At 40.4% G+C, this 25,331-nt stretch overlaps 1 protein-coding gene across 3 annotated transcripts in view; it reads right to left on the reverse strand.

Annotated features, from left to right (window-relative positions):
- The window catches only part of SPAG16 (sperm associated antigen 16), a 393,527-nt gene that overhangs the window by 348,541 nt on the left and 19,655 nt on the right, over positions 1–25,331 (reverse strand). For all 3 annotated transcript variants that reach the window (XM_083473469.1, XM_083473470.1, XM_083473471.1), the window contains exons 6-9: positions 23,652–23,759; positions 21,285–21,402; positions 18,113–18,182; positions 10,455–10,603 (exon numbers count right to left, since the gene is read on the reverse strand). In XM_083473469.1, the coding sequence (XP_083329595.1) occupies positions 10,455–10,603; positions 18,113–18,182; positions 21,285–21,402; positions 23,652–23,759 (445 nt within the window). The remainder of the gene's footprint in view (positions 1–10,454; positions 10,604–18,112; positions 18,183–21,284; positions 21,403–23,651; positions 23,760–25,331) is intronic.

Here is a 25,331-nt window from a genome sequence, read left to right on the forward strand (position 1 = left end):
ATTTGCTGCAGTGGGAAGGGACCAAAGCTGAATGGAGCCCAAGAGCTAATTTAAGTGGAGAGATAATATCCACACCATACATTTAAGCTCATGGCTTCCGCTAAATAACCCTCTGAATTGTAGTTTACCCAATTCCCAGTACCTCTAACAAACTACAATTCCCAGGATTCTTTCGGAGAAACCATGTGCTTTAAATGTATGGTGCAGATGTGACTAGGGCCAGGGGAAGATGGATGGATGAATTTGGGAGTGAACAGGCTAAGCCCAGAACACTGTTTCTAATTTTCCAATAATTCTACAGCATTCATGAATTGTTTCTTTTCAGGTGAGATCCTTTTGAATTTAAATTTCAGTTTAATACTGAACCACCTTGACCTCCAACCATCACACATACACAAACAAACAAACAAACAAACACAAACACACCCAAGACAAATCCAGAAACCCTGTTGAAATGTGCCTGCACTTCTTTCAGAGTTTTTTAATACCTTCCCAAAAAGTTTTCAACTATAATCTCACAAAGAGTTGGTACACTCATTTTGTTTTACTGTGGATCCATTTCCTGGTGCAGAAAAAGCTGAAGAAGAATAAAATCAGTTTATTACCACCTGGCCTCTATACAACAAAATGTAATACCATATGCTTTTGTGGCTATCCTAAGTGCAAATTGTTATTCAAGAGCTGTAACTCACTCTAAAATCTCTAGACAGGGGGATAAATTATTTATGGGGGCTACAGCAGATGGCATGGTGAGTTAAAAATGAATTGTACTCTAAAAAGTGCCACAAACTTACACAAAAGATTTCTTATTCTGGTGCACTCACAATAATCTCTTCGAAACTTGCAGTCTTGACAGAATAGAGGTTCTTTCTGATACCTGAAAGAAGTGTCTGAAAGATACCCTATTTTTCCTTGATTAGCTCTCAGTTAAGATTCAGAGTGTGTGCAGTGGGGCAGGGGAAAAGGAAGAGAGGTGATAACGACATGGAAAGAAAGTTGTTTCCAATTCCCCTAAAGGAATCTGCTGGAAATAACATTTTCTCTGAGGGCTCGTCCACATGTACCTTTTGCCCCATGCTTTCTAGGCATAGGCCCGTGTTCTAAAGCTCCATTTCTGACCGCTTCCCCCCACCCCGTTTTTGCCCCGCAACTTTCCACAGGAAAAGCCGTTCTTTAACTCTAAATCAGAATAAACAACAATTTGGGTTTTTCGCAGATTGCTGTTTGCGCTAATCCAGCAGTAAAGAGCAGGTTTTTGCAGGGAAAGCTCTGGGGCAAAAGAATAAGTGCTTGGATATAGAGCTTTAAAGCGCAGACCTGAGCCTAGAAACATGGCACAAAAGGAAGCGTGGATAAGCTCTGACTAAACCAACAGCTGAAATTTGGTGCTGAGAATCTTCAGACTTATTGTACTGCAAGACTTCAGCATTCTCTGGAGAATTACAGATTCTATGGTTTCAAATTTGTCTAGTTGGGGCACCTGCCCACTGATGTCAAGAGCTGCTCAGCCAATGGCATAGCTGAAAACTGACCGTGGCCATTGACTCAGTAGCTCCTAAATGTCCTGCACAAAATAATACAGCTATTCTCAGCATGAATGTGGAAGGAAAGGCTTCAATTCAACTAAAGAGACATTAATATGTGGGGAAATGCAACAAAGTGATTACTGGTAGTATTGAAATAGCCATGGCAGTTGAACCCCATGCAATGACATAGGGAAGACAATATTAATACATTCTCAGTTTCACTTAAGAGGTCTAAATTTAATCAGCGTTAGTTTGTAAAATAAATCACACACTGGAGTGAGCACCAGGAGTGCCAACTTGAATAAAATATTTGGGGGCCCAGGTAAGCCCTGCTCCACATAATGGATCACATGACGCAGCACACACACACACACACACACACACACACACACACACACTATCTGAATGATGATGCTGATCAGCTGGGGGGGGCAACCCCCTCAAATCTTTTATTGGGAGGGGTTGAAGGGACCTCGGCCCCAAAGAGTTGGCTTTTATGGTTAGCACAAAGAAGATAACCAACAAATCAAAACACAGGTGCATAGTACATAGTGAAGTGGGCTGCAGCCCACAAAAATTGAAACCAAAACAAATCTCTTAGCTTTTAATGTACCACAAAACTCTTCATTGCGTTTATTTGTTATATTTATTAATTGCCTCATGTGACTAGTCACCTGGGTATGTACAATACAGTAGAAAACACACAGCAGACTAAGAGATATATCCCCTCCTCTCTGAATTTGCCACAATAGATTCTGGGCTTTATTCAGCTTTTGGTGGTGCGGGGTAAGGAATTTTTCTATATTTGTGAAAGAATGATTAAAAGCTATGTGGACAAGGGAAACTAAATAGAATTCTGTGTCTTCCACTTTTTCATAGACCATTCTCAATATGTAGTTTCACTGTAAAAGTACTTTGGAGTACTTTCTAATAATTCTCAACATGGAGATAGTTTTCAAAAAATTGAGGGGCCTCTTTTTTGCTGCTTCCAAATACCTCAGCACTGTACCACATGGAAATCCTTTTCAAAATGAAATGTGAGATGATAAAGCTTGGAAATCTTGTTGCTGTTTAAAAGCATCCTATTACTGATTCTGCTAGTGAGTGAACAACAAAAGACAAGCTGAGACATCCCCCTGGGCTAAATGCATGCAAGGAGACACCTTTAAGCACCAGAAGCATCCAGATCTGCTGCTGCTGTTTGTGTAATTGCTAAACTGATAAAATAATAAATGAATTCATTCAATGTTAAGAACTGAAGACCTCTATAGAGAAAGTGTGGAGGTTTAGTCCCGTTTGAAGGACGACAGGTATGCCTAAAAAATTCTTATGCAAACAAGTAAGCACTCATACGACGTGAATGTTTTTAAAAGTATCAGAATATGGGGATTTCCCCCCCCCCCCCCGCTATTTGTTTATTGTTCTCTTTACTTGTTAACCTAGGGAAACCTGGGGAAATTGCTTGCAACTGATTCAAATCACAGGAGACAGTCTCAATTTGTCCTCTATTACTTCATGGCTACAATTTGTTTACAGGTGCTGCAGAAATGCTTTATGGGTCTGCAAAGATGTTTTCTTTTGCAGACTTTGAGGGGGAAAGCATACTAACAAAAACTGAAGCTTTCATCCACAAGAAATAATAAATGTGACAGGATGGTCTCCTTACAAAGTGCTGGTGTGACCAATTGTGGCTCATAGTAGGTTCAAGACAATGCCTTAAAATAGAATTTAGAAAGGAAGGAAGAAACCATCAGCATGTGAATGTGCTAAGAGACTTGCCATTTAAAGCATTACAAACATGGAAAGCCTATAATCAGAGACACCCGTGGGATGAGTGTACACGCTGGAGTCAATAATGCCTCTACAATGTCATTTTCAAACCTGAAGAGAAAAGGGAGATACAAAAATGTGATAGAATCATACAACTGTAGAGCTGGAAGGGACCAAATGGATCGTCTATTCTAACCCCCTCCAAATGCAGAAATCTTTCGTGGGGCTTTAACTCACAAACTGAGATTAAGAGTCTCATGCTCTACCAACTGAACCATCCCTCATCATGTAATGTCCAACACAGAAGGGAAAAGAATAGCAAATCTGCAACACGGAACACACTGCCTGTTCAGCCTCAAGCTGACTAAAAAAGAAATCAACAGGATATATTCATACTTCTGCTTGTCCCATGATTAGAAATCATGGGTCTGAGCAGTTTTTCATTTGACCTGCTGTTTTTAGAAATGGGTCCCCCTTGCCCCATTCCTTTCCCAGGGTAAATTCATTCTACAGTGCCAATTCAGGGAAGATTCTGGAGCAGATCATTAAGCAGTCTGTGAGCACCTAGAAAGGAATGCTGTGATCACCAATAGTCAGCATGGATTTCTGAAAAATAAGTCATGTCGGACTAACCTGATCTCGTTTTTTGACAGAATTACAAGCCTGGTAGATGAAGGGAACGCAGTGGATGTAGCCTACCTTGATTTCAGCAAGGCATTTGACAAGGTGCCCCATGATATTCTTGTAAAGAAGCTGGTAAAATGCGGTCTTGACTATGCTACCACTCAGTGGATTTGTAACTGGCTGACTGACCGAACCCAAAGGGTGCTCATCAATGGTTCCTCTTCATCCTGGAGAAGAGTGACTAGTGGGGTGCCACAGGGTTCTGTCTTGGGCCCAGTCTTATTCAACAGCTTTATCAACGACTTGGATGATGGACTCAAGGGCATCCTGATCAAATTTGCAGACGACACCAAACTGGGAGGGGTGGCTAACACCCCAGAGGACAGGCTCACACTTCAAAACGACCTTGACAGATTAGAGAACTGGGCAAAAACAAACAAGATGAACTTTAACAGGGAGAAATGTAAAGTATTGCACTTGGGCAAAAAAAATGAGAGGCACAAATACAAGATGGGTGACACCTGGCTTGAGAGCAGTACATGTGAAAAGGATCTAGGAGTCTTGGTTGACCACAAACTTCACATGAGCCAACAGTGTGACGCGGCAGCTAAAAAAGCCAATGCAATTCTGGGCTGCATCAATAGGAGTATAGCATCTAGATCAAGGGAAGTAATAGTGCCACTGTATTCTGCTCTGGTCAGACCTCACCTGGAGTACTGTGTCCAGTTCTGGGCACCACAGTTCAAGAGGAGGGCAACCAGAGGAGGGCAACCAAAAAAAGGGTACAGACTTATAAAAAAAATTTTTTTAACATCTCTGTACTCCTCTGAGCACTAAAGAGTGATTTCCCTGGGGCAGCAGGGAAGTGGGCAGAGAAGTATGAATAAGCCCTTAGTCAGAAAAGCAAACATTTACATCAGGCCAGTCCACTCTGGACAGCATCAGGGCATTTCCAGACAGGACATGCACTGGGTTCTGCCCAACTTTGGGGAGCCTGGCACATGTGTGTGATGTCATGCGCCGGGAGGACGCCTGGCAGGGTCCGCTGTGGCTGCATTAAGGCCTGACAGGGCCTGTCACAGGCTGTGCAATATTGAGGGGCCCCAGCCCCCTGCTTCAAAATTTGGGGGGGCCTTGCCCCCCCATGGTGTCCTGCCAGAAAGTGAAGACCTGTTTTGTGTTACACTGGCTCTGCTGCTTGAAAAAGCACTTCAGAGAAAGTAGAAGCAGGGAATCAAGCTAACAGCTCCTACAAGTTCCAACTGAAGTTTAAGGAGGTATTGATCTGCAGTAGCACCCTTCTGAGCCCTTTAGGGACTTGGGTACAGGCTTTTGCTGAACCCAGGACCCTTTCTCAGGAATCAGATTAACACTTAGTCCCAATGTACGGGGAAGACAAGGGCTGCAGCATGAACTACTTCACCTTGCTCAGCACATTTCCATGCTGTAATTCAGAAACAAAGGAGCATCTAGGAATAAGACTGCAGGAACTGTTATGTACTGAAGTTATCACCCTCGGCCAGCAGGGGGATACTATAGTTTTCACTCAGGTCCGCATATGCAAATAAGGAATTGGAAGTGACGTTCAGTGTTTGGATATGTACAGAAAGTTGTTACTGTTGCTTTGTAGTTGAGCTGTATATAAGCAGGCTGGCTGAACCCTTCAGCCCTGTTCTGTTCTGGCCTGTGAATAAACAAGAGCTGTTTGAAGAATTGCTGTGTCGTCTGATATGTTCACCCACAACTTAACAGGAACAACAGTTGGGACTCAGTAATTTGAATTCAGCATTCCAAAGCGAGGTTTTTGGAGATGATAACTCTTAACCTTTTTTGTGAGAACACTAAAAATGAAAGGATGGCTGCTGAAGTACCAGACAAAGAATTATTGTGAATAAAATATAGAAACATTTACTAGTCATTTATCTACAATCCTTTAAAACACTCACTAATTATTTCAGGAATACATTTAAATTCTCTTAGTACTTGATGTTGAGTATTGTATTCTTTTTGAAATTCTATTCCAAATAAACATGAAGGAGCATTTGGCAATGTATACAAGAATTAGTAACATTTCAAAACTGAATGAAGTGGTAGAAACAGATATCATTTCAAGGCAGCAATCCTCCACAAATCTACATGGGAGTAAGCCTACTGAACTCAACTGCATTCACTTCTTAGTAGATATGTATAGGATTGCACTATGAGCCAGCAAAAGCAGCATGTTCTGCTAAAATAAAATTAAGCACTTGCATTGTTATGGACCAAACTGCAATACCCTTACACACTGGCTTTTGTGGTAGAAGGATAAGGATTTAGTAAGGAACCACATCCATAGCTAATCCCCCTAAAATCTGTGAGGTCACCTCTTAGACCTGTAGAGGAACAAGCACAGTATGTTGTTAAACTGTGGTCAGAACACAGCACACTGGAGAACTAGAACCTGCTGTGAATCAATAGACAAGAAATAAGTATCTACAATCTTGTCAGAAGGAAAACCAACTGAGGAAAGTGACAAATTATTTTTAAGGCCAAATATGCATTCCAAGGATTGACTATGAAGCAAACTAATCCTGCCAATTATTAATTCATAAACCAGTTGGCATGTAGACTTGGCATCTTCTTGCACATATAGTTTCAGCACAATATGAAAACAATTAAGATTTAATTTTATACTCCCAGGAGTCAAACAATGTTTAAAAAATACAATGTAAATAACACTGGGTATCAGAAAAAGTAATATTACGTAAGTCCAATTTACTTGTGGCATATTAGTGTGATTCAGCATCAGGAAAAACTAAATGCTAATGCTGATTTTATTTCTTTTGGATATATTTACATATGCAGAGCTTTGTTTAAATATTGTGAAAAAGATTTAGGAGGAAAATCCATAATTCAGGATAGAATTATTAATTTCTAAAATAAATACTGCCATAAATGAGCACCTGAGCCCTTTTTAGTTAGGCTTAAGGCTTTGGCAGTCCTACTTGGTATTTGAATCACACTTCAGTGGTGGAAAACCATTCATGAATAACTTATAAAAAGAGGCATTAAAATGGAAATAAGTATTAACAATTATCATTGTTAACTACAATATCACACAGAGGTCCAAAAATTGTGGCTAATTTACTAGCTAACTATTAACTGTCTAGCAGCAAGCCACAATTTTAGTGGGCCTTAGTTCTAGGTAATGGCCCTTCAGATTATTTATTTATTTATTTAGCATCAGATATGCAATGCAAAAGGCACTTCACCCCCCAAAATGGTATGAGAAGTTCTTTTCCCAAGGGACTTGAAAAACTAAAAACAGACGCTGGAAACAATAGAGGAAGAAAATGGAAATGGAGGCAGAAGTAATTCAGTAGTAATTCAGAAGCAATGCTATTATTTCAGTCACACATACTTTTGCTTAGTCACAGGTACTGGGACTAGGGCAGTTTCCCCCAACCTGATATTCAACAGATGTTTTAGACTTCAACTCCCACCAGCCCCAGGAAGTATGGCCAATGGTCATACTCCAAACATCTGGAGAGCACTAGGTTGGGAAAGGCTGAACTAGGAGGTGTCTCAAAGATGCCAAAGCAAGAGAGAAAGGGTGGACTTGTTTCAAAGAGCAGGAGATGTGCAGACAGTTGAAAGTGCTGGAGCTGGAGCTTGAGGCGGCCAGCGCTGTGCAACGTGTGTAATGTCAGCATGTTGCGCGACGTGCTGCGGAATTAATGTGAGCATGTTGTGCAATGTGCATGCACAGCCACTGCAGATTTTGGGGGATGGGGCCTTTGCCCCCCCCCCAGCACACCCTAGATGGCACCTATGGGCAGGGGTGTGTCTGGGTATATGGAATTACACCTTAAAACTGATAGCTAGCTCTATTTAAATGCTTAACAAACATATATTGCTATTTGTATAGAGTTCAGCAGGGCTTATTCTCAAGCAACTGAACATATGATTGTAGTCCTAGTCGCTATTAATAATTTCCCTCTTTTGTTCTTTAACCTTTCCCAAACTCTGGGTAACAAGGACAAGAAATAACATAGTGCATTGTCTTTGATCTGGCTAGATCCACTCACACAAAGACAGTAATTTGTTGACCTATTTAATGTACTGGTCAGATATTCTGCAAGTGTAGTCTGCAATCTGAGCTAAGTAAACATGTGTCTCACAGGAAAGTTAATTCCCCCAGATAAACAACCCTCTTATGGTTCAATTTAATTTTAAAATACTAAACCGAGGACATCATTCTTCATATATTCAAAGTTCAGCCTGGCATCTTTAGTAAAAATTACATCATAGATCCTGAAGTCAGAAATATCCTGAGATGACATTACAGTGCAAATTGAATAAATGGACATCAAAAGACAAACATATAGGATTAAAGAATTCTGAGCTCAAATGGGCATGGCTCGTCTGGCAACCAAGACAGATGCTTAATTGCCAATGCAATTCTGGGCTGCATCAATAGGAGTATAGCATCTAGATCACGGGAAGTAATAGTGCCACTGTATTCTGCTCTGGTCAGACCTCACCTGGAGTACTGTGTCCAGTTCTGGGCACCACAATTCAAGAAGAACACTGACAAACTGGAACGTGTCCAGAGGAGGGCAACCAAAATGGTCAAAGGCCTGGAAACGATGACTTATGAGGAACGGCTAAGGGAGCTGGGCATGTTTAGCCTGGAGAAGAGGAGGTTAAGGGGTGATATGATAGCCATGTTCAAATATATAAAAGGATGTCACATAGAGGAGGGAGAAAGGTTTTTTTCTGCTGCTCCAGAGAAGCGGACACGGAGCAATGGATCCAAACTACAAGAAAGAAGATTCCACCTAAACATTAGGAAGAACTTCCTGACAGTAAGAGCTGTTTGACAGTGGAATTTGCTGCCAAGGAGTGTGGTGGAGTCTTCTTCTTTGGAGGTCTTTAAGCAGAGGCTTGACAACCATATGTCAGGAGTGCTCTGATGGTGTTTCCTGCTTGGCAGGGGGTTGGACTCGATGGCCCTTGGGGTCTATTCCAACTCTATGATTCTATGATTAATGCAAGAGCTCTCCTGATTTTGAGGCCTATGCCGCTTAGAATACAAAGCGCTAAGGTAAAACTGATCTGAAGCAGATGTATTTCCCTCAAGTCTGTCTTCTGTTCCCCCAAAACCTCAGACAGTGAAGAAGACCCTAGCAGGAATAAGGTTCCACTAACACACACACACACACACACTGCAAACCAGTCAAGATTGTACAACTCTTCATATGTGGCAGGAAGAGGTGTGGCTCGCACACATGACAGGGCTATGCAGAGGAACCCCCTCATGCAGGCCTTTCAAAATATGAAGGGGGTTGAGAAAGTATCCACCTGATGCAACAAGCAAAAGGAGGAACACCTCTTCCTAACACAACTAATATAACCATAAATGTAAGTCGGAGGAAAAAGCCAAAAAGGACAACATTAAGCACAGAAAAGGAAATTCCTGGGTTGGAGTTGTACTAACAGAACACCGCTTATTCCATACACATAACTTTTGTTGTAACAGAAAGAAAACGGATAATGCTTCAGAAAAACATGAAATGGGAACTTGAACATCTTCCTGGCAGGAGAAACATCAAAGGTGTGCCTTGGCCTGGACAGCTCAGCTGGTTAGAATGTGGATGAGACAGTGTTACGTACAGGGTGAACAGGACTTGAAATCAATAGAATGTACTTTATGTTGGACTGGATTGTGACTATTTCATAAATAGAAATATGTTTTTCAAGTTCTCACTACCCAAATATAATACAGGCAGCAGCCATTTTGTGCACAACTGCCAACACACACAGTTTTTGGCCCTAGAAGGGGCTGAATGGGGAGGGAGCTATAAGGGGTGGAGGGCGCTCTGCCCGCTCTGCCGATGTGCACGATGACCCAGAAAGCAACCGCCGCACAACTGAGGAGTTGCCTGTACCTTCACTCCATTATCCTCTGGGTGCCCCCTAGCAACTTTCTCATACAATGGAACCTTGGTTGTTGAACGTAATCCGTTCCGGAAGACTGTTTGACTTCTGAAACATTCAACAACCGAGGCACAATTGCCGGTTGGCAAAATCCATAGAAAAAGTGGAGAAACGTGCCTCGGAAGCTGTTTGACTTCCAAAGCGCGTTCTAAAACGGAAGCATTCACTTCCGGGTTGTTGGTGTTAGAAAGCCAAAATGTTCGATTTCTGAAGCGTTCAAGGTTCCACTGTATAGCTGCCCCCTTTAACACTTCTGAGCCATCCTCTGTCCACATAGAAAAAAATTAGAAGAGCCAGTGTTTCTCAGCTGTAAGCCTCAGAATCCAGAACCAGTTTACACCAACAGCACTGGTGCTACACAGGAGTCACCAGTTGGCTTCTGGAATACAAAGAGGGATAAGCTGTAGGAAGCTACAGAATCTTTCAGCAAACAGTGATATGGTTAATCATGGTGGTGTTTGCTATCACATGAACCCAATACTTTTTGTAACAATATTAAAACACTGAACATGAGGCCAAATTCTACAAAAATAGGCAACATGAGAATTGGCATACCTTTGGATATCTCTTGCCCATCTGTTTTGTTGGATCTTTGTGTGAGTCATATGGATTAACACCAGTAAATACTTTGTGTTCCTTGGCTTCTCTGAGAGCTTTCTGGGAAGGTCCCTGTAATCCATCTTCTCTTTCACACTTATGGCCGGCTATAAAATAAAAGCAGTTTGGTTTTTACATTTGTTTAAAAAATCATTTTTTGGTAGAAATTAAGCATGCATAAATTTGTTCTACTATAAAACAAATTAATCCCTGATTAATTTGCCCAACTTGCTTGTGATTTCAATCCAATCCAACAAGGACTGGCAATCTAAACTGGAATCTCAAATGGAACAGATAGGACATTGGCCCTCATCCAGACTAAACAAACTCTTTTGAACATTCCTGGCAACTGATCTGTACACACCCAGAAGATGGCACTACTAGTGTCGATGTGGGCACCATTATGCAGAGCCTGAAGAACCACAGAGCAGAAAAATCCATATTGTTTGAAAATCAACAATGTTTAGGAGAAGAGGACTGCAGTCACAAAATTAAAATCTTGGTTTTTTTTTATTTAGCAGAGCTCTAAAAATGAGTATGAGTATGAAAGTATATCTGCATGTACAAGTGTCTCATTATATTCTCTCCAGTTAAAAAGCTGGTTGAGAAGTCTATGCTGGATAGCAATTTGAGAATGAAAGAAAAAGCTCTGACTAAAAAGAGCACCAAATGGACTATCTGCATTGGGGCTACTACCTTTAACATGAAAAACGATGTAACATTCACATTTACAATAGCAAAGGGAACTAATATGGACCAGATCCTTCTGTGTTGCCCTTCATCACTGATTCCATGGGAAGTTCACAACAGTACAAATACATTACTAAGAAAAATGCTACAATACAAAACACTTCAAAATCTTCATACCATGCTTACTTTTATTTAATTTTTAAATTTTTATTAAATTTTATTGAATAAAAAAAAACTTTTATTTATTTATTACTTGAAGTGGTACTACATAGATAATACAACGTAACATATCATTACAAACCCATGTGAAACAGCATTCAAATGCAAGTTTTATACTTGATTTTTTTTCTAATATAAAAAGCCCCAAACAATGCAATGTTCCTTCACAGGTGAGTTGTACCAGCCACTTTATCACTTTGCTGTTTTCCCAGCTTTACAATATCCTTTTTGAGATGTAGGTACCAGAACTGTACACACTATTCCAAGTGCAGCTGCACCACAAATTTCCCTTTCCTAATGCTCCCTACCATGGAATTCATCTTTTAAACAGCTGGGTCAACATATTAATTGAGCTTTCCATCAACAGTCCCCAAGATGCCTTTTCTGGTGGTCAGTCTCTGCCACTGAACTGCTTTTGCCATTTTAACACCATCTTAATGCTTAAGGGATGCTGGTGGCACTGTGGGTTAAACCACAGAGCCTAGGGCTTGCCGATCAGAGGGTCGACGGTTCAAATCCCCACGACGGGATGAGCACCCATTGCTCGGTCCCTGCTCCTGCCAAACAAGCAGTTCGAAAGCACAAAGTGCAAGTAGGTAAATAGGTACCGCTCTGGCGGGAAGGTAAACAGCATTTCCATGCGCTGCTCTGGTTCACCAGAAGCGGCTTAGTCATGCTGGCCACATGACCCGAAAGCTGTATGCCGGCTTTACCTTTAATGCTTAAGGTCAGCATCATAATTCCTGTCAATTTCCTTGTGCAAAATTCAACAGAACTGTTAAGTTTGAAGGTTACAGATGCTGGAATAATGATTACACATGAGCAGTACTATTTTTCTAGAAAAAGAGGTGCCGAAACTCACCATGAATGCCTCCCTTGTTCCATATTGATGGCAATGGTGCCCACTTGAGAGGTGCCAGAACTGACTTCAAGTGAGTTCTGGCTGAAAAAAGCCCTGCACATGAGGCTGATGGAAGTTGCTGTAAATCCAGCTGTACCATTAATTTTTTGATTATTTTAAATATTATTTATTTTTTTGACTTTTAAAATATATCCGATTTTTAATGTTTCTGTTAATCAGGAAAATTACTTTTCTTCTTTCTTTTTGCTCCTGTTCCTTTTTATATTAGATTTCAAAAATATTTTTTATTCTGGTGTATTATAAAAAGATACTTTGTATTGTGTATGAACTTTTGTATATCTTTTGATAAGTATCAATGAATATATATATATTCTATAAAAACTGCAAACACCAGTGGGGAAAACTGTTTGTTAAATCAAGTCTGTTTAAAGATTTAGAGCAACCAGCCTATGCATGTTTTCCAGATAGCATATACCTTTTTGCATTGCATGCTTCAATGTTCTGCAAAATTGACTGTGATGGCCCTATGGGCGAACTGAAGTCATTTGAATTGTCATTCTTGAAAAGTACACAAAATCCAACACTAAAATAAAATGTGCATCTAAAACAAATAAATTGAAAAATCCTTTCTGCATGTGAAATTATTCTCTCATTTTTACTATGAAGCCTGCGTTCAAAGGGCACAATCGACCAGGGCCTTGCAGAGCCAGGGAGAGGCCCGGGCCAGGTAGATAATGTGGCCCCCTTTGCGCCTCCGTGTTCACCCCAGTGCATCCCCTGCGATTGTGAATATGCTGACCGAGGCCCCCTTTGGAATCGGAGGCCCGGGGCAAGTGGCCCATATGCCCCCCCCCCCTCTGTCTGGGCCTGCAATTGACTAGGAAGTAAGCCCCACTGAAATAAACAGCTATGTTCTCTGCACAGTTCCCATTCATGGGACCTGCCCCAGAATATCTTCTTTTTGAGCTAAAACCCTTAAAATAAAAGTAACTGAAGCGTATGACCAACTTAACTAATTTATTTGAAGGGATGCATGTGAAAAGAACTGTTTCTTACACAAGATGCTAGCCTTATAAATACTTTAAAAACTTTTCAACAACTGTTATAAGTATCATGTCTCAGAGTATTTCCCTAAGCATTACACATTGCAGAAATGTTTTATTTGTTTGGAAGCTCTTCTCTCACTCAGTGGCTGTGGTTGTCTGGCAGTTACATTGCTAGTGGGATTGTGTTCGTTCGTGAAATATACATACTTGCAAACTGCTACAGAACTAGGAAAGCCCAGAGGTTTAAATAGCATCTTTTGATCAAATACAAAATCATTACGGTTACACAGTATAATATCTCAGAAGCATTTGCAGACCTCCTGTTTTGAGTGCCTTTCAGGTGGGATGGAAGGTATGTACTGTATATGCAGCAGAATTAAAACAGGTGCCTCTTCCTATTCAGCCATTCAGTCATTTTGCATTGCATACCAACCAGGTCATTCTGTATTGCATGATGGCTAAAACGTTTTAAAACTGTAATTCCTTTTGGAAGGAACTTGCCTAATAAGCTTTAATGCAGGGGAAGGTTTCCAGTGGGGGTATAGTGAGGGTTAGACACACATAGATTCCTCATCTCTAGTTTACATAAAATTGTGTTGTGGCACAGCCAGGTGACAGGACAGGGTTAGCAGACAATCTTAATGACCTGAACTGGAATAAGTCTTTCCCTCAGGCAGCCTAGTCCAATGTTGTTTAGGACTTTATAAATCAGAACAAAAATCTTAAACCAGGTTGGTCACATATAAGAAACCGGTGCTGCTCCTCTTTTAAGAGTGACATAACTTGTGCATGGTATGGTGCCTCACTCAGCAACTTAGCTGCTGCATTCTGTCCTAGTTGCAGGTTCCAGACCAGCCTTAAGAACACTCCCATATACAGCATATTACAATTGTCCAGTTTTCAGGTTATCAATGCATGAGTCACCATGTCACGGTTATCCCTGTCCAAAAATAATCATAGCTGTCAAAGGGGGAGAAGCTGGCAAAACTATACTGAAATCACTGAAGCCTCCAGCAAGAAATGTGAGACTATGCACCAGCTCTTCTGAGGGAAGAGTGCAACCCCATCTAGAAAGGAGTACAACCAATGTCTAGGCAATTTGGGGAGGCCTGTGTATAAACTTGCATTATTAATCAACTTCCCATTCTGTAACATTGCATTTGGCCCTTCAAGCAGAAGAACCATTTTACTCACTGCCCACTATCTTGGGGAAAACAAATAAATAAATGCATGTTATCTTACTAAGATTAATACTGGAATTCAGTTGCTGATGCCCCAACGTAACTAAGTGTATACTGGCAAAGTGCAAGAATCCAGTGACATGTAATAGTTTCCAGATTCATTGTAAAAAAACCCCACACATCCGCATCTCCATAAATATGTAGGCAGTATGTAAGTTTGCATACAGGTATAAACAGGGACGTGAAAAGGCTAGGTAGCAGTTGGTCCAGTTGATGGGCATCTAGACCACTGCTATGTGATGGCTGGGGGACAAGAGTAAGGCATCCCAAAAGAAAGAAGCTTATTTTTCCCCTACTTGATCTTGTTGTAACTACAGCCTGCTGATAGAAGGCTCCTTCTGTGCTTATTTTCTGTGGGCTACGAAAACAGTGTGACACCATGGCATAAGTAGGATGGTGGAGCGAGGAGAGCGTCCAGCCAGGACTGCTGCATGACCACCACTGCTGGTACTCCTTGCCATATAATCCTTGCTCATTCACTCATTTCACCGTTCCACTTCCACCCCATCCCTCCTACTAAAGGTACTTAAGAGATTAATTATAAATAACAGTTTTCATCTCCCAAAAACTTGTTTTCAAAAATGAATAGAGTTTTTCGAAGAGCCACACTGAATAGCAGTACAGAGTCATCCTGCTGTTGTGAGTCTGGGCTGTCTTGATTACTGTAAATGGGTATCATCTGAAATGTTTCCTGGTGGAGAACAGGAATATGACAAAATAACCTTAATTACTCCCTCTAAAAATAGGGTTGGCTTACTATCTGGAGTGGTTTAGCAAGGTAGCCTTTTGTTCATAGCCTATAACCCTAGGAACTGTGCTGGTATATAAAAGTGGAATGCTGTTGTTTTACCCCAGGAATGTTACCTCAATAGAGATATAACAAGTCACTCACTAGTGTCAGCAGGCAAAATGAAGAAAATGTGGTGTATAATATACAGGAAAAAACACTGCCTCATCCACTACAGACAATTAGGAACATTTTTACTGAAATTTAAGAAAAGTATTTTCCCATGATTTACAGGTTTTGCACTGTTCGCTCTGCATCTTTTCAGTGATGTTCCTGAAAATCACTTCAGTAAATTGTGCATCTGTTCTGTTAACTTTGTTCCATTTAGGTCCCAAACTGAGCAAAAGCGTGAAACATACAGCCCCAATATCAACACTAATTATCCTCAGCTATTTTTTGTACACAATTAAAGTCTTCTTTCAACGAAAGCTACATATTATCAGTGACCAACATGGCCAAAAATTTCCCTAGGATCACAGCCTTAAATAAAAAATGGCTACATCTTGTTCAATCACTTCAGACTGTACCAACATATAAGGGGATTCTGGATGGACCAGACCAAAGTTCCATCTTGCCCAGCATCCTCTACTCACAATGGTCAACCAGATGCCTGTGGGAGACCTACAAGTAGGTCATGAGCACAACAGCCCTCTCTCCACTTCTGTTCCCCAGCAACTGGTACTCAGAGGCATGTTACTTGCAACATCAGAGTTATGAAGAGCCATCAGGACTTGTGGCCATTATCCCCCATTAGTTTGGTGGCAAATTCCAGTGTTTATTCACAGTATGAATAGTGTTTCCCTTTTATCTGTCCTGATCTTCCAACATTTGGTTTCACTGTGTGGCTCTAGGTTCTAGTATTATGTGAGGAGGAGGAGGAGGAGAACTCTCTAGCCACTTTTTCTAAAGGACCTCCATGATGCAACCTTTCCTCATAGGAGTTTTTCAGCCCCTTGAACCTTTTGGTTGCTATTTTCTGATCTTTTCCAGCTTAACTTCAACGTGCTTTTTAAGGAGCAGCAACCAGAACTGTATACAATATTCCAAATACAACTGCAATTTAGATTTTTATAACAACATTGGTATTGGTAGTTTTGCTTTCAGTCCCTTTCCTAATGATCCTTAACACACCTCTTTTACAGCTGCTGCACTCTGAGTGAACAACTTCACTGAGGTATTCCTGGGACCACACCTTCTACCTACGATGGACCTGCTATCAAAATATGAAATCCAGCAGCGTTTATGGGGAGGGGCACACTAAACAGCATTCTAACACGTCAAGGAGAACACTTGGCTACCATACTTCTCCTTAATGGAGCGACAGATTTTCTGTGTCGAGGGGATGTGGTGTGTATGGAGTTCAAGCATGTAAACTCCAACCTACAATCTGAAATGGTACACCCCCAGTAAGACCTCTGCCTCTAAAATAAACTGTGTACCGACTGATTGAATCAACCAGAATCTAAATCAATGTTTTGTTACACACACACACACACAACCACTACAAAAAATTATACGCAAAAGGGTTTAGCCGTGCAACTATCATAAAATATTATGGGCGGATGCTAAACAGTTGACCCTGGAAGGAAGTCACACTAAGTTCAATGAGACTTCCTTGTGAATATGCTTAAGGCTGCAGCCTAATCACATTTCACTGCAGTTGCTATTTATTTTTATAGTAAGTCATTTCTATTAGACTTCTGGAAGGTGAGTAAAATGATAGTAATGCAGCAGATAGGCTGAAGGGCTCATAAAATAAAAATATCAATTTTCCATTGCCAAACCTGCAAACATATTTCATAAAGCTACTCAAAGGAAAAGAAATGTCCATGATCAAGATCTATAAAACTTGACATATGCTATGACTTATTGCCAACCTATTTTCCAGTTAAACAATAGTAGTAAAGTGATGTTGCAAACAGCATTTGAGTTTCCTGTTTTGATTTTCAAGTCTCCATCCAAACATGAACACCCTTAACCTTTTAGCGAATTTGCTAATACAAATAACATATAAATGCCGCTTCCTAATATAAAAATGCAAATCCCTCAAAAAGCCTCCATATTTCAGTTTGTACATATTCAAATTTTGCTTAACATTAGCATCTTGTACTTCAAAACTTGGTAACAAAATGTTTTTTAAAACAGAAAAGCTCAGAGTCAATTCAGCCTGTATACAAAGGAATCCTCATGGAGCCAACACTCCCCCTTCCCATTCCTCAGCACATCCCATTAATGGAATGAGATGCCTGTAAATGGTTCCCACATCAATGTCTGGCCTGTAACAGGCAATGTACTGACCATGCACACACCCTGCAGGAAGGAAAGCGGATACAAAACTCTGTTGATTCCTGCAGGAATCTCTCTAAGCATGGAGGACTGTTTCTATGGTGGACTAAACAGAGTCTGCAGTATTTATTTAAAGATATGATGGACTATCTCATCCCCAGGGCAACCTCTGTTCCCAGGCAATCAGGAAAGAGAACTGATGCAGCATTCAAAATCCACTCAGTGACATCTCAACTCCCACAGTTGCTCGGAAAGCATTTCATTCATTTTGCAGATTTAACAATGTTTTCCCACCATAGCCCTTCAGAGCTCACACCCATTTGCCTCGTCCACGTGAATCACTGTGTCTCAAAGCTTAACATTCATTAAATCATTTTAGGGTTTAACATGCAGGAGAATTTTGAATGCCTAACCATTTGCACAATCTTTGAAAAGCATTTTTTTCTGTTCAAGTTTGGGATTTCAATATATAGGAAAACGTTTACCTTTAGTGACAGGAATTTGAATGTAGCTTCCAGACTCTAAGCTTCGTAAAGTGGCTTGTAAACCTGTAATCTGAACAATGAAGGGAAAAAGACATTGAGAACTTTCATTTCTCCCATTAAGAAAATCACATATGTATGAATGCATGCAAAATAATCTGTCTAAAATATCTCAATGTGGTAAGAATCTGAGTGCCTATAGAAATCAATATATTAGTTATCCTTCAACATACGGTAATTTTAAACAATGCTTTCCATGCACTCAGTCAGGGTAATTAAAGTGAACAATCTTTCCACCTTCTCAAGATCACTTCACATAGTTCGTCAGTAACTCTCAGGCAAAGGGGAATCAGCACTCAAGCTTACAGGTGGCCTAAATTATCCAGCAGGAATTTAGCCTGCAAATTACCACCACACTCTGGCCAAAGATGGGAAAGCCAGCTGTATCAAATACAGCTGAGCCAAAATTTATCAAAAGCCATTTATTCTTCAAAAATATTAAGACTTTTTCTCACAAAAATGTCACTTTGCAGTGTTTTCAAAATACTCTCCACCATCTACCCTTCATGGTGCCCTGGAACATAATTAAGTTCAAATATCTAAAGGGTTGTCACATGGAAGATGCAGCAAACTTGTTTTCTCCTGCTCTGGAGGGTAGGACTTGAATAAATGGCTTCAAGTTACAAGAAAGGAGATTCCAACTAGACATCAGGAAGAACTTTCTGACAGTAAGAGCTGGTTGATAGTGGAACGCACTCCCTTGAGAGCTTGCGGACTCTCCTTCCTTGGAGGTTTTTAAGCAGAGGTTGGGTGGGCTTCCTGCATTTCAAAGGGTTGGACCAGACAACCCTTGGGGGTTTCTTCCAACTCCATGATTTTATGATTCTATGAAGTCTGGAGCATTTTGGTTGATGCAAAATTGTGGCCAGGCTACCCAAAAACAACCCAAACATTTAAAGCGCATACTCCGACTAGGAATCCTAGGAACTGTAGTCTGTTTTGGATGCTGGAAATTGTAGCTCTGTGTGGGGCTAATTACAGTTCTTAGGATTCTTGGGGGGGGGGAATCAAATATGCTTTATTTGTATCAATAAGGCAGAGTGATCCTGTGAATGCTTCCAGGGCTGTCTAGCTGAACAGTCTGAGCATTGAGGAGATCTGCCCTTATTGCATATAGGTTGCCTTTGCCTTCTTGGCCCTCTGCTTTTGCCATGCTCTGTCCACAACTGAACAGGAGATGTGCCTGACAAGGGATAATATGCATCAAACATACATTCCTAGAAGTGAGGTCACGTACACTTCTATGAAATATATATCGACAGTTGTTTTGCATATTTATACTGAAGACACCTGAGGCTTTAACTCTTGCAAAATCTACCAAGTGCCTCAATCGTTTTAGTGAGGCTAATAAAGGGAATGATGAATTCTGCTCCTTTTCTTGAAATAATGTTATCCATCTATTTAACTGTGTCAAAATTGGGAGAACCTTGACATTAGATGCAGAACAGTGTTATGAATTTAGCAGCAGAACACATTATTCATTTTCTCAAGGCTTGTTTGAGGCATAAACCTCACTGAAATGAATGGAGGCGGCATAGCAGTGACACTTGGGAGATTCTGCATGGCTGACAATAATATCAGGATTCACCAGTGTGAAAGAGTGAAACCATTATGCAGTGGGTTATATTATCCTTTTACCCACTGTATAAGTAGGTTGAAGTGACAGAGACACCACTTGCCCTACACATAACCTTGCATTTTCCAAAACTGAAAATAAAAAATAACCTCATTTAAACATGTTTCAGGGTCTTAACTGAAAAGCCAGATATCAGCTTGCTGAGAGGCTTTGGAAAGGAAACAGGCCAAGCACAGCAGCACTCTTAGAGCTCTTTCATTGGCATACAGCCTAACACAGTCCAGCGCATGGATCCAATTCTGCTAGAAAGCAGAAAGAACTCAGAGGCATGCAATTCTGGCCAGCAACTGTTGATTCAACAGCAGCAGCCAGCAGGACATATTTTAATTCATTTTATTCATAGGTATAGATATATAAGAGAAAAAACCCTTGTGAATTTGTATGCTGCTGGGGTCTGGCATAGCGTGTGCGTGTGTGTGTGTGTGTGTGTGTGTGTGTGTAGAGATTGGTTTATTAACCTGACAAAGAAATGACAAGCTACCAATTGCACCTCTGAAGAGAATTTTGATGGACAGGGAGGCTCCTTTCACTTTAAGAAGTGGCTGGCTGCTTGCCAATCACCAGATCCAGCAGATGGCACTTGCAAGCAGCATGCCACAGCTTTCTTCAGAATACAGAATTATCCCTCCCACACCTCAGGTAATCTCTCCATTTTATATTCAGTGATATGACCCATTGATTTTAAACTAAGAAGAGCTCTGTGCACTTGACATCCAAGAAAAACTCAAAAGCGCTAATGCCCCACGTTCTTTGTGCATTACATATTCTTGGGTTTTATACATGGTAGGGACACAGGTGGTGCTGTGGTCTAAACCACTGAGCCTCTTGGGCTTGCCGATTGGAAGGCTGGTGGCTTGAATCTGTGCAATGGGTTGAGCTCCCATTGTTCTGACCCAGCTTCTGCCAAGCTAGCAGTTCGAAAGCATACCAATGCAAGTAGATCAATAGGTACTGCTGTGACAGGAAGGTAAACAGCATTTCTGTGCACTCTGGCTTCCATCATGGTGTTCCATTGTGCCAGAAGTGGTTTAGTCATGCTGGCCACACGACCCAGAAAGCTGTTTGTAGACAAACGCCGGCTCCCTCAGCCTGAAGCGAGATGAGCACCGCACCCCATAGTTGCCTTTGACTGGACTTAACCACCCAGGGGTCCTTTACCTTTTTTACCTATATGTGGTCCACCTTGTTTTTTGAGGATAGAAATGGAAACTTAAACCAGTATGTATGATTAGGATTATGATCCTTCTTTATTTCCCTTCCTTATTTCATCCTCAACACAACACTGTCAGGGGGCTAAGCTGAGAGAACGTGACTGGCCCAAGGTCACCCAGTGAGTTTCATGGCTGAGTGGAGATCTGACTCCTTGTCTCCCACATCCTAGTACCACACTCTAACCATGACTCTACATTAGTCTACATTAGACAGTAAAGAGATCAGTGCTTTCTGAATCTCTAGGTTAAACACACTACAGGTTTTTACCTGCCCAACCACTCTGTCTCTTTCTAAGCTTGTGAGCATCTTCTCTCGCAGTAGAATCTCATATTTTTCATTCAACTGCTTTAACAGTGGCTCATATGATGCATAATGTGTCTTCAGTCTACAGAAAAAATAAAGAAAAAAATTATACAATGGTCACAAGTCAAGAAATATTCTGTAGCATTTAATTCTCAGAAGAAAGATGTTTCTTTGTTACCTGTAAGAATTATACAATCCAAGTTCTTTCAAACTAACCCAAATGTTCAGGTCTGAAGATTGGAAAAATATTGCTTAACACAAAGTAGAATAGTTGGATATCATCCTAGAGTGAATGTTTTGAATAATTTATTTTATGTAACTGACAGACAGAAAATCAGAAGTCATTTTTATTTTATTTTATTTCTTTTCTCCTTCTCTATTCTTTTGTTTTTTCTTCTTTGCTATCCTCTGCTCTGGCCATTATTGGGATTCAAGGACGGTTGGTGGAAGGACCCTGAGTGAGAGGCAAAGAAGTGAAGATCTCCCAGGGTGAGAGATTGGGAGGAAAAAGGAAATCTCCCAGGTGAGAGCTGGGAGGGTCCACCACTTTCTGTGGGTGACAAGGGTTTGAGAGAGGACTCTTATGAAAAACAAACTATTCCAAATGTTAATAACAATAATAATAATAATAATAATTTATTATTTATACCCCGCCCACCTGGCTGGGCCTCCCCAGCCACTCTGGGCGGCTTCCAAAAAAATATTAAAATACTGTAATACATCAAACAATGTTGATGGAGGTGGGAGTTTTCATTTTCCAAATTATCAAAGTACATTAAACGAATTAAATATGCTGGTCCATATTAAAATTTGTTTCTTTCTTGCAGATGAATGTTATGTCTATCCCTGGTGCAAACAAAACGTATGAACTGACAACCAAGCAAATTACAATTAAGAAAAATCAACTAAAATGTATTTCTCTAGTATTAATTACAACAGAACCTAAATTTAGAATGTTCCACCAAATTAAGTAGAAAGTCAAGTTTTCATTATGGATGGTGAGTCTATTTGCTATGTAATTCACAAGAAACTGTTTAGCACACATCATTAAACAAGTTCAGAAAGTCACAATATTCTGTTTCTGACTTCTACATAGAGAGGCAATTTCTAATATAGGCAGGTTGCTTATATCTAACGAATCCTCTGCATGTAATCTGTGCAATCAACAAATTTGCCTGCAAAGTGTTTGAAACCTTCTAGAGCTTATCAATGATGACCTTTTTTTTAATGGGAGGCCTGCCCCTTAGGCTGTTTCTTCAGGTGAACATAGCCCCTGTTGTTCCACTCAGTTCATAAGAGATTTTTTTCAGTCTAAATATGAATGTCTTCAGCAAGTGCTGAAAAGAGTACAGTGAAGGCACCTGCCTGATATCAATAGGCAGGGAATTCCAAAGTGTCAGTGCTGCCACACTAAATGATCAAGTTTTTACAGGTGTGGAACTGGTATCATGTGGCACTTTTAAAAGTGTCAATTCTGCTGATCAAAGTGGTTGAGTAGACACATATGGGGTAAGGCAATCTCATAGGTAAACTAGTCCCAAGTTGTTAAGGGCCTTATATACTAATAATAACACCTTGAACTGAGCCTGGTAGCAGATTGACCACCAGTGCAGACATCTGAGCACAGGTCTCACTCCTGTCCACAATTATGCTGCAGCATTCTGCACTAACTGCAGCTTCCGGATCAAACACGAGGGAAGCCCCACATAGAGCACACTACAGTAATCAAATCTTGAAGTAACCAATGCATGAGGTACTGTGGCCAGGCTCTCCCAGTCCAAGAATGGCAAATGCAGTTGGTAAAAGATACTTCTTGCCACTGAGGCTACCTGTATCAATTCAGCCTCTTAGTTCTTTGTTATACAGTGGTACCTCGGGTTACATACGCTTCAGGTTACATACACTTCATGTTACAGACTCCGCTAACCCAGAAATAGTACCTCGGGTTAAGAACTTTGCTTCAGGATGAGAACAGAAATTGTGCTCCGGCGGCACAGCAGCAGCAGGAGGCCCCAGTAGCTAAAGTGGTGCTTCAGGTTAAGAACAGTTTCAGGTTAAGAACAGACCTCCGGAACGAATTAAGTTCTTAACCTGAGATACCACTGTACAGGTGAATCCCCATTTATGCATGAGCTGGAGGCACAGCAAGGCTTTGCTGAGGCTCTTCAGGTTTCTTCCGCCACTTCCGGGTTTCCAGGGCTGTGCATATAAGTGGTTGTGCATGAATTGAACACATGTAAATAGGGGGATGTCGTAAATATCATTCTTAGGTAATGCTGGCTCTTCTCTTGAAGACCAAGTGGGTTTAGAACCCTGTTTGTAATCATTTACCTTTTAATGTCATTAATGAGCCTGTTTTTTTCCTGCACCACTCGTTTATGATGCATTCGATGGAAGTCACGCTCTTTCTGCAGTTTTAGCAGTGCTTCTTTAGCTTTGCTGCATGAAAGAAAAAGAAGAAAAGGAATGCTTTCTGGATGAAGGAATATAAGACAAAAAAAGCAGGGGGACATACGCAACACTCCTAACTTACTACCTTTAACAGCATGCATTCAAATCAGCAGGGAATACTGCTGAGTAAACTTGCTTAAGCACACACTGAAATCATGGTGAAATCTCAGACAAAATTAATGGACTATGCAGAATTGGACAAAATGACAGGAAGGATTCAAAACCTGCGGGACTAGAGATTTACAGAAGATTGGAAGAAGTATATGAATTATTTGAAGAGCAACTGTAATCAACAAATTACGCTAGTAGGACTACAAGAAGTTTTGTAAGGAGAAATATACAAAGTGTTACAAAGTAGAAAAAGATAGAGATATTGGTTATGAGTTTGAAATGTAATAGGGAAGATAAGAAATGCATACTGAGAGATTAGACTGGAAAATTTTCAGACAGGATTGATGGAAGTCAAAAATTTGAATAATATGTAAAAGTATGTTTAATTACTGTTGAAAATGATATGTTAAAAAAACTAATAAAAAATTATATATAAAGAAATCATGGTGAAATCAGCTTCCGCATTTGTGCCCCTTCTCTTTCCTATTTCCCTTTGCACTGGAATACATGCTGGCATTGAACACTCTTATCTGATATACTGTAGTGCAGCCATTTCCTGTTACTGTCCCTCATACTGAAGCTACGTACTTCAAGTACTCTAGACTTGAAGCTGCTAGATCATATTTTGATTGACAGTATACTTGTTAACCTTGCTGAGTGTGTTTCTGGTCCTGGGTACCACAAACAGGGACAACTGGTCAACATACCTCATAGTAATGTCTACAAGGAAGCGTGTTTCCAAAGAAATATTAGCACCTTGAATATCAAGCTCACAAAACTACTACTGCCTAGGACTTTCCCCCTTTAAGTGCTAATGCATTTCATTTTCTATTCTGAAGGAACATACAAGACAGATGCAGCAAACATTTTAAGGACAAATGCTTACTGCTGCCTCTCACCAACACGGTAGATCTCCCTCTCTCACATAAAACATGTACATTACTTAGTGTTTTGTGATTTTTTTCTGAATGGCATGCATTCTCAAAAGCAAATCAATAATGCCATAAAGGCTCCTGTTCCTGTACAGCCAACTCATAGATCCAATATGGCCTTTCAAAAATTGTGAAATGTAAAATGTAGCAAACATACATGCATTCATTAAAATGGCTACAGCATGCAATAATTTCTTTTGTAAATAGTTATGCTTTTTATTTGTATCCCACAATACCTTCTAGGCTCAGAAAATTGACAGGATTTAGTTACATATAAACATAAACTGCTTAAGTAACATGGCATGTATCTCTGGTCAGTCTGCATTGCCATCTTTTCTAAACGCAGTGGTTTACACCTATATTAACTTCAGCACCACAATGTTATTATTTAAACCTATTCATATATAACAATCCCAGTGCAATTAAACTACTGCTTATCTTTACATGGTTCCTGTTCTGGATATTTTTTTAACTTGATATACTACATGTCTTTGTATAGAGCAAGGAAGTGTAGCAA

This window comes from Podarcis liolepis, assembly GCF_965112155.1.
Source record: "Podarcis liolepis genome assembly, chromosome: 1".
Taxonomy (NCBI): Eukaryota; Metazoa; Chordata; class Lepidosauria; order Squamata; family Lacertidae; genus Podarcis; species Podarcis liolepis.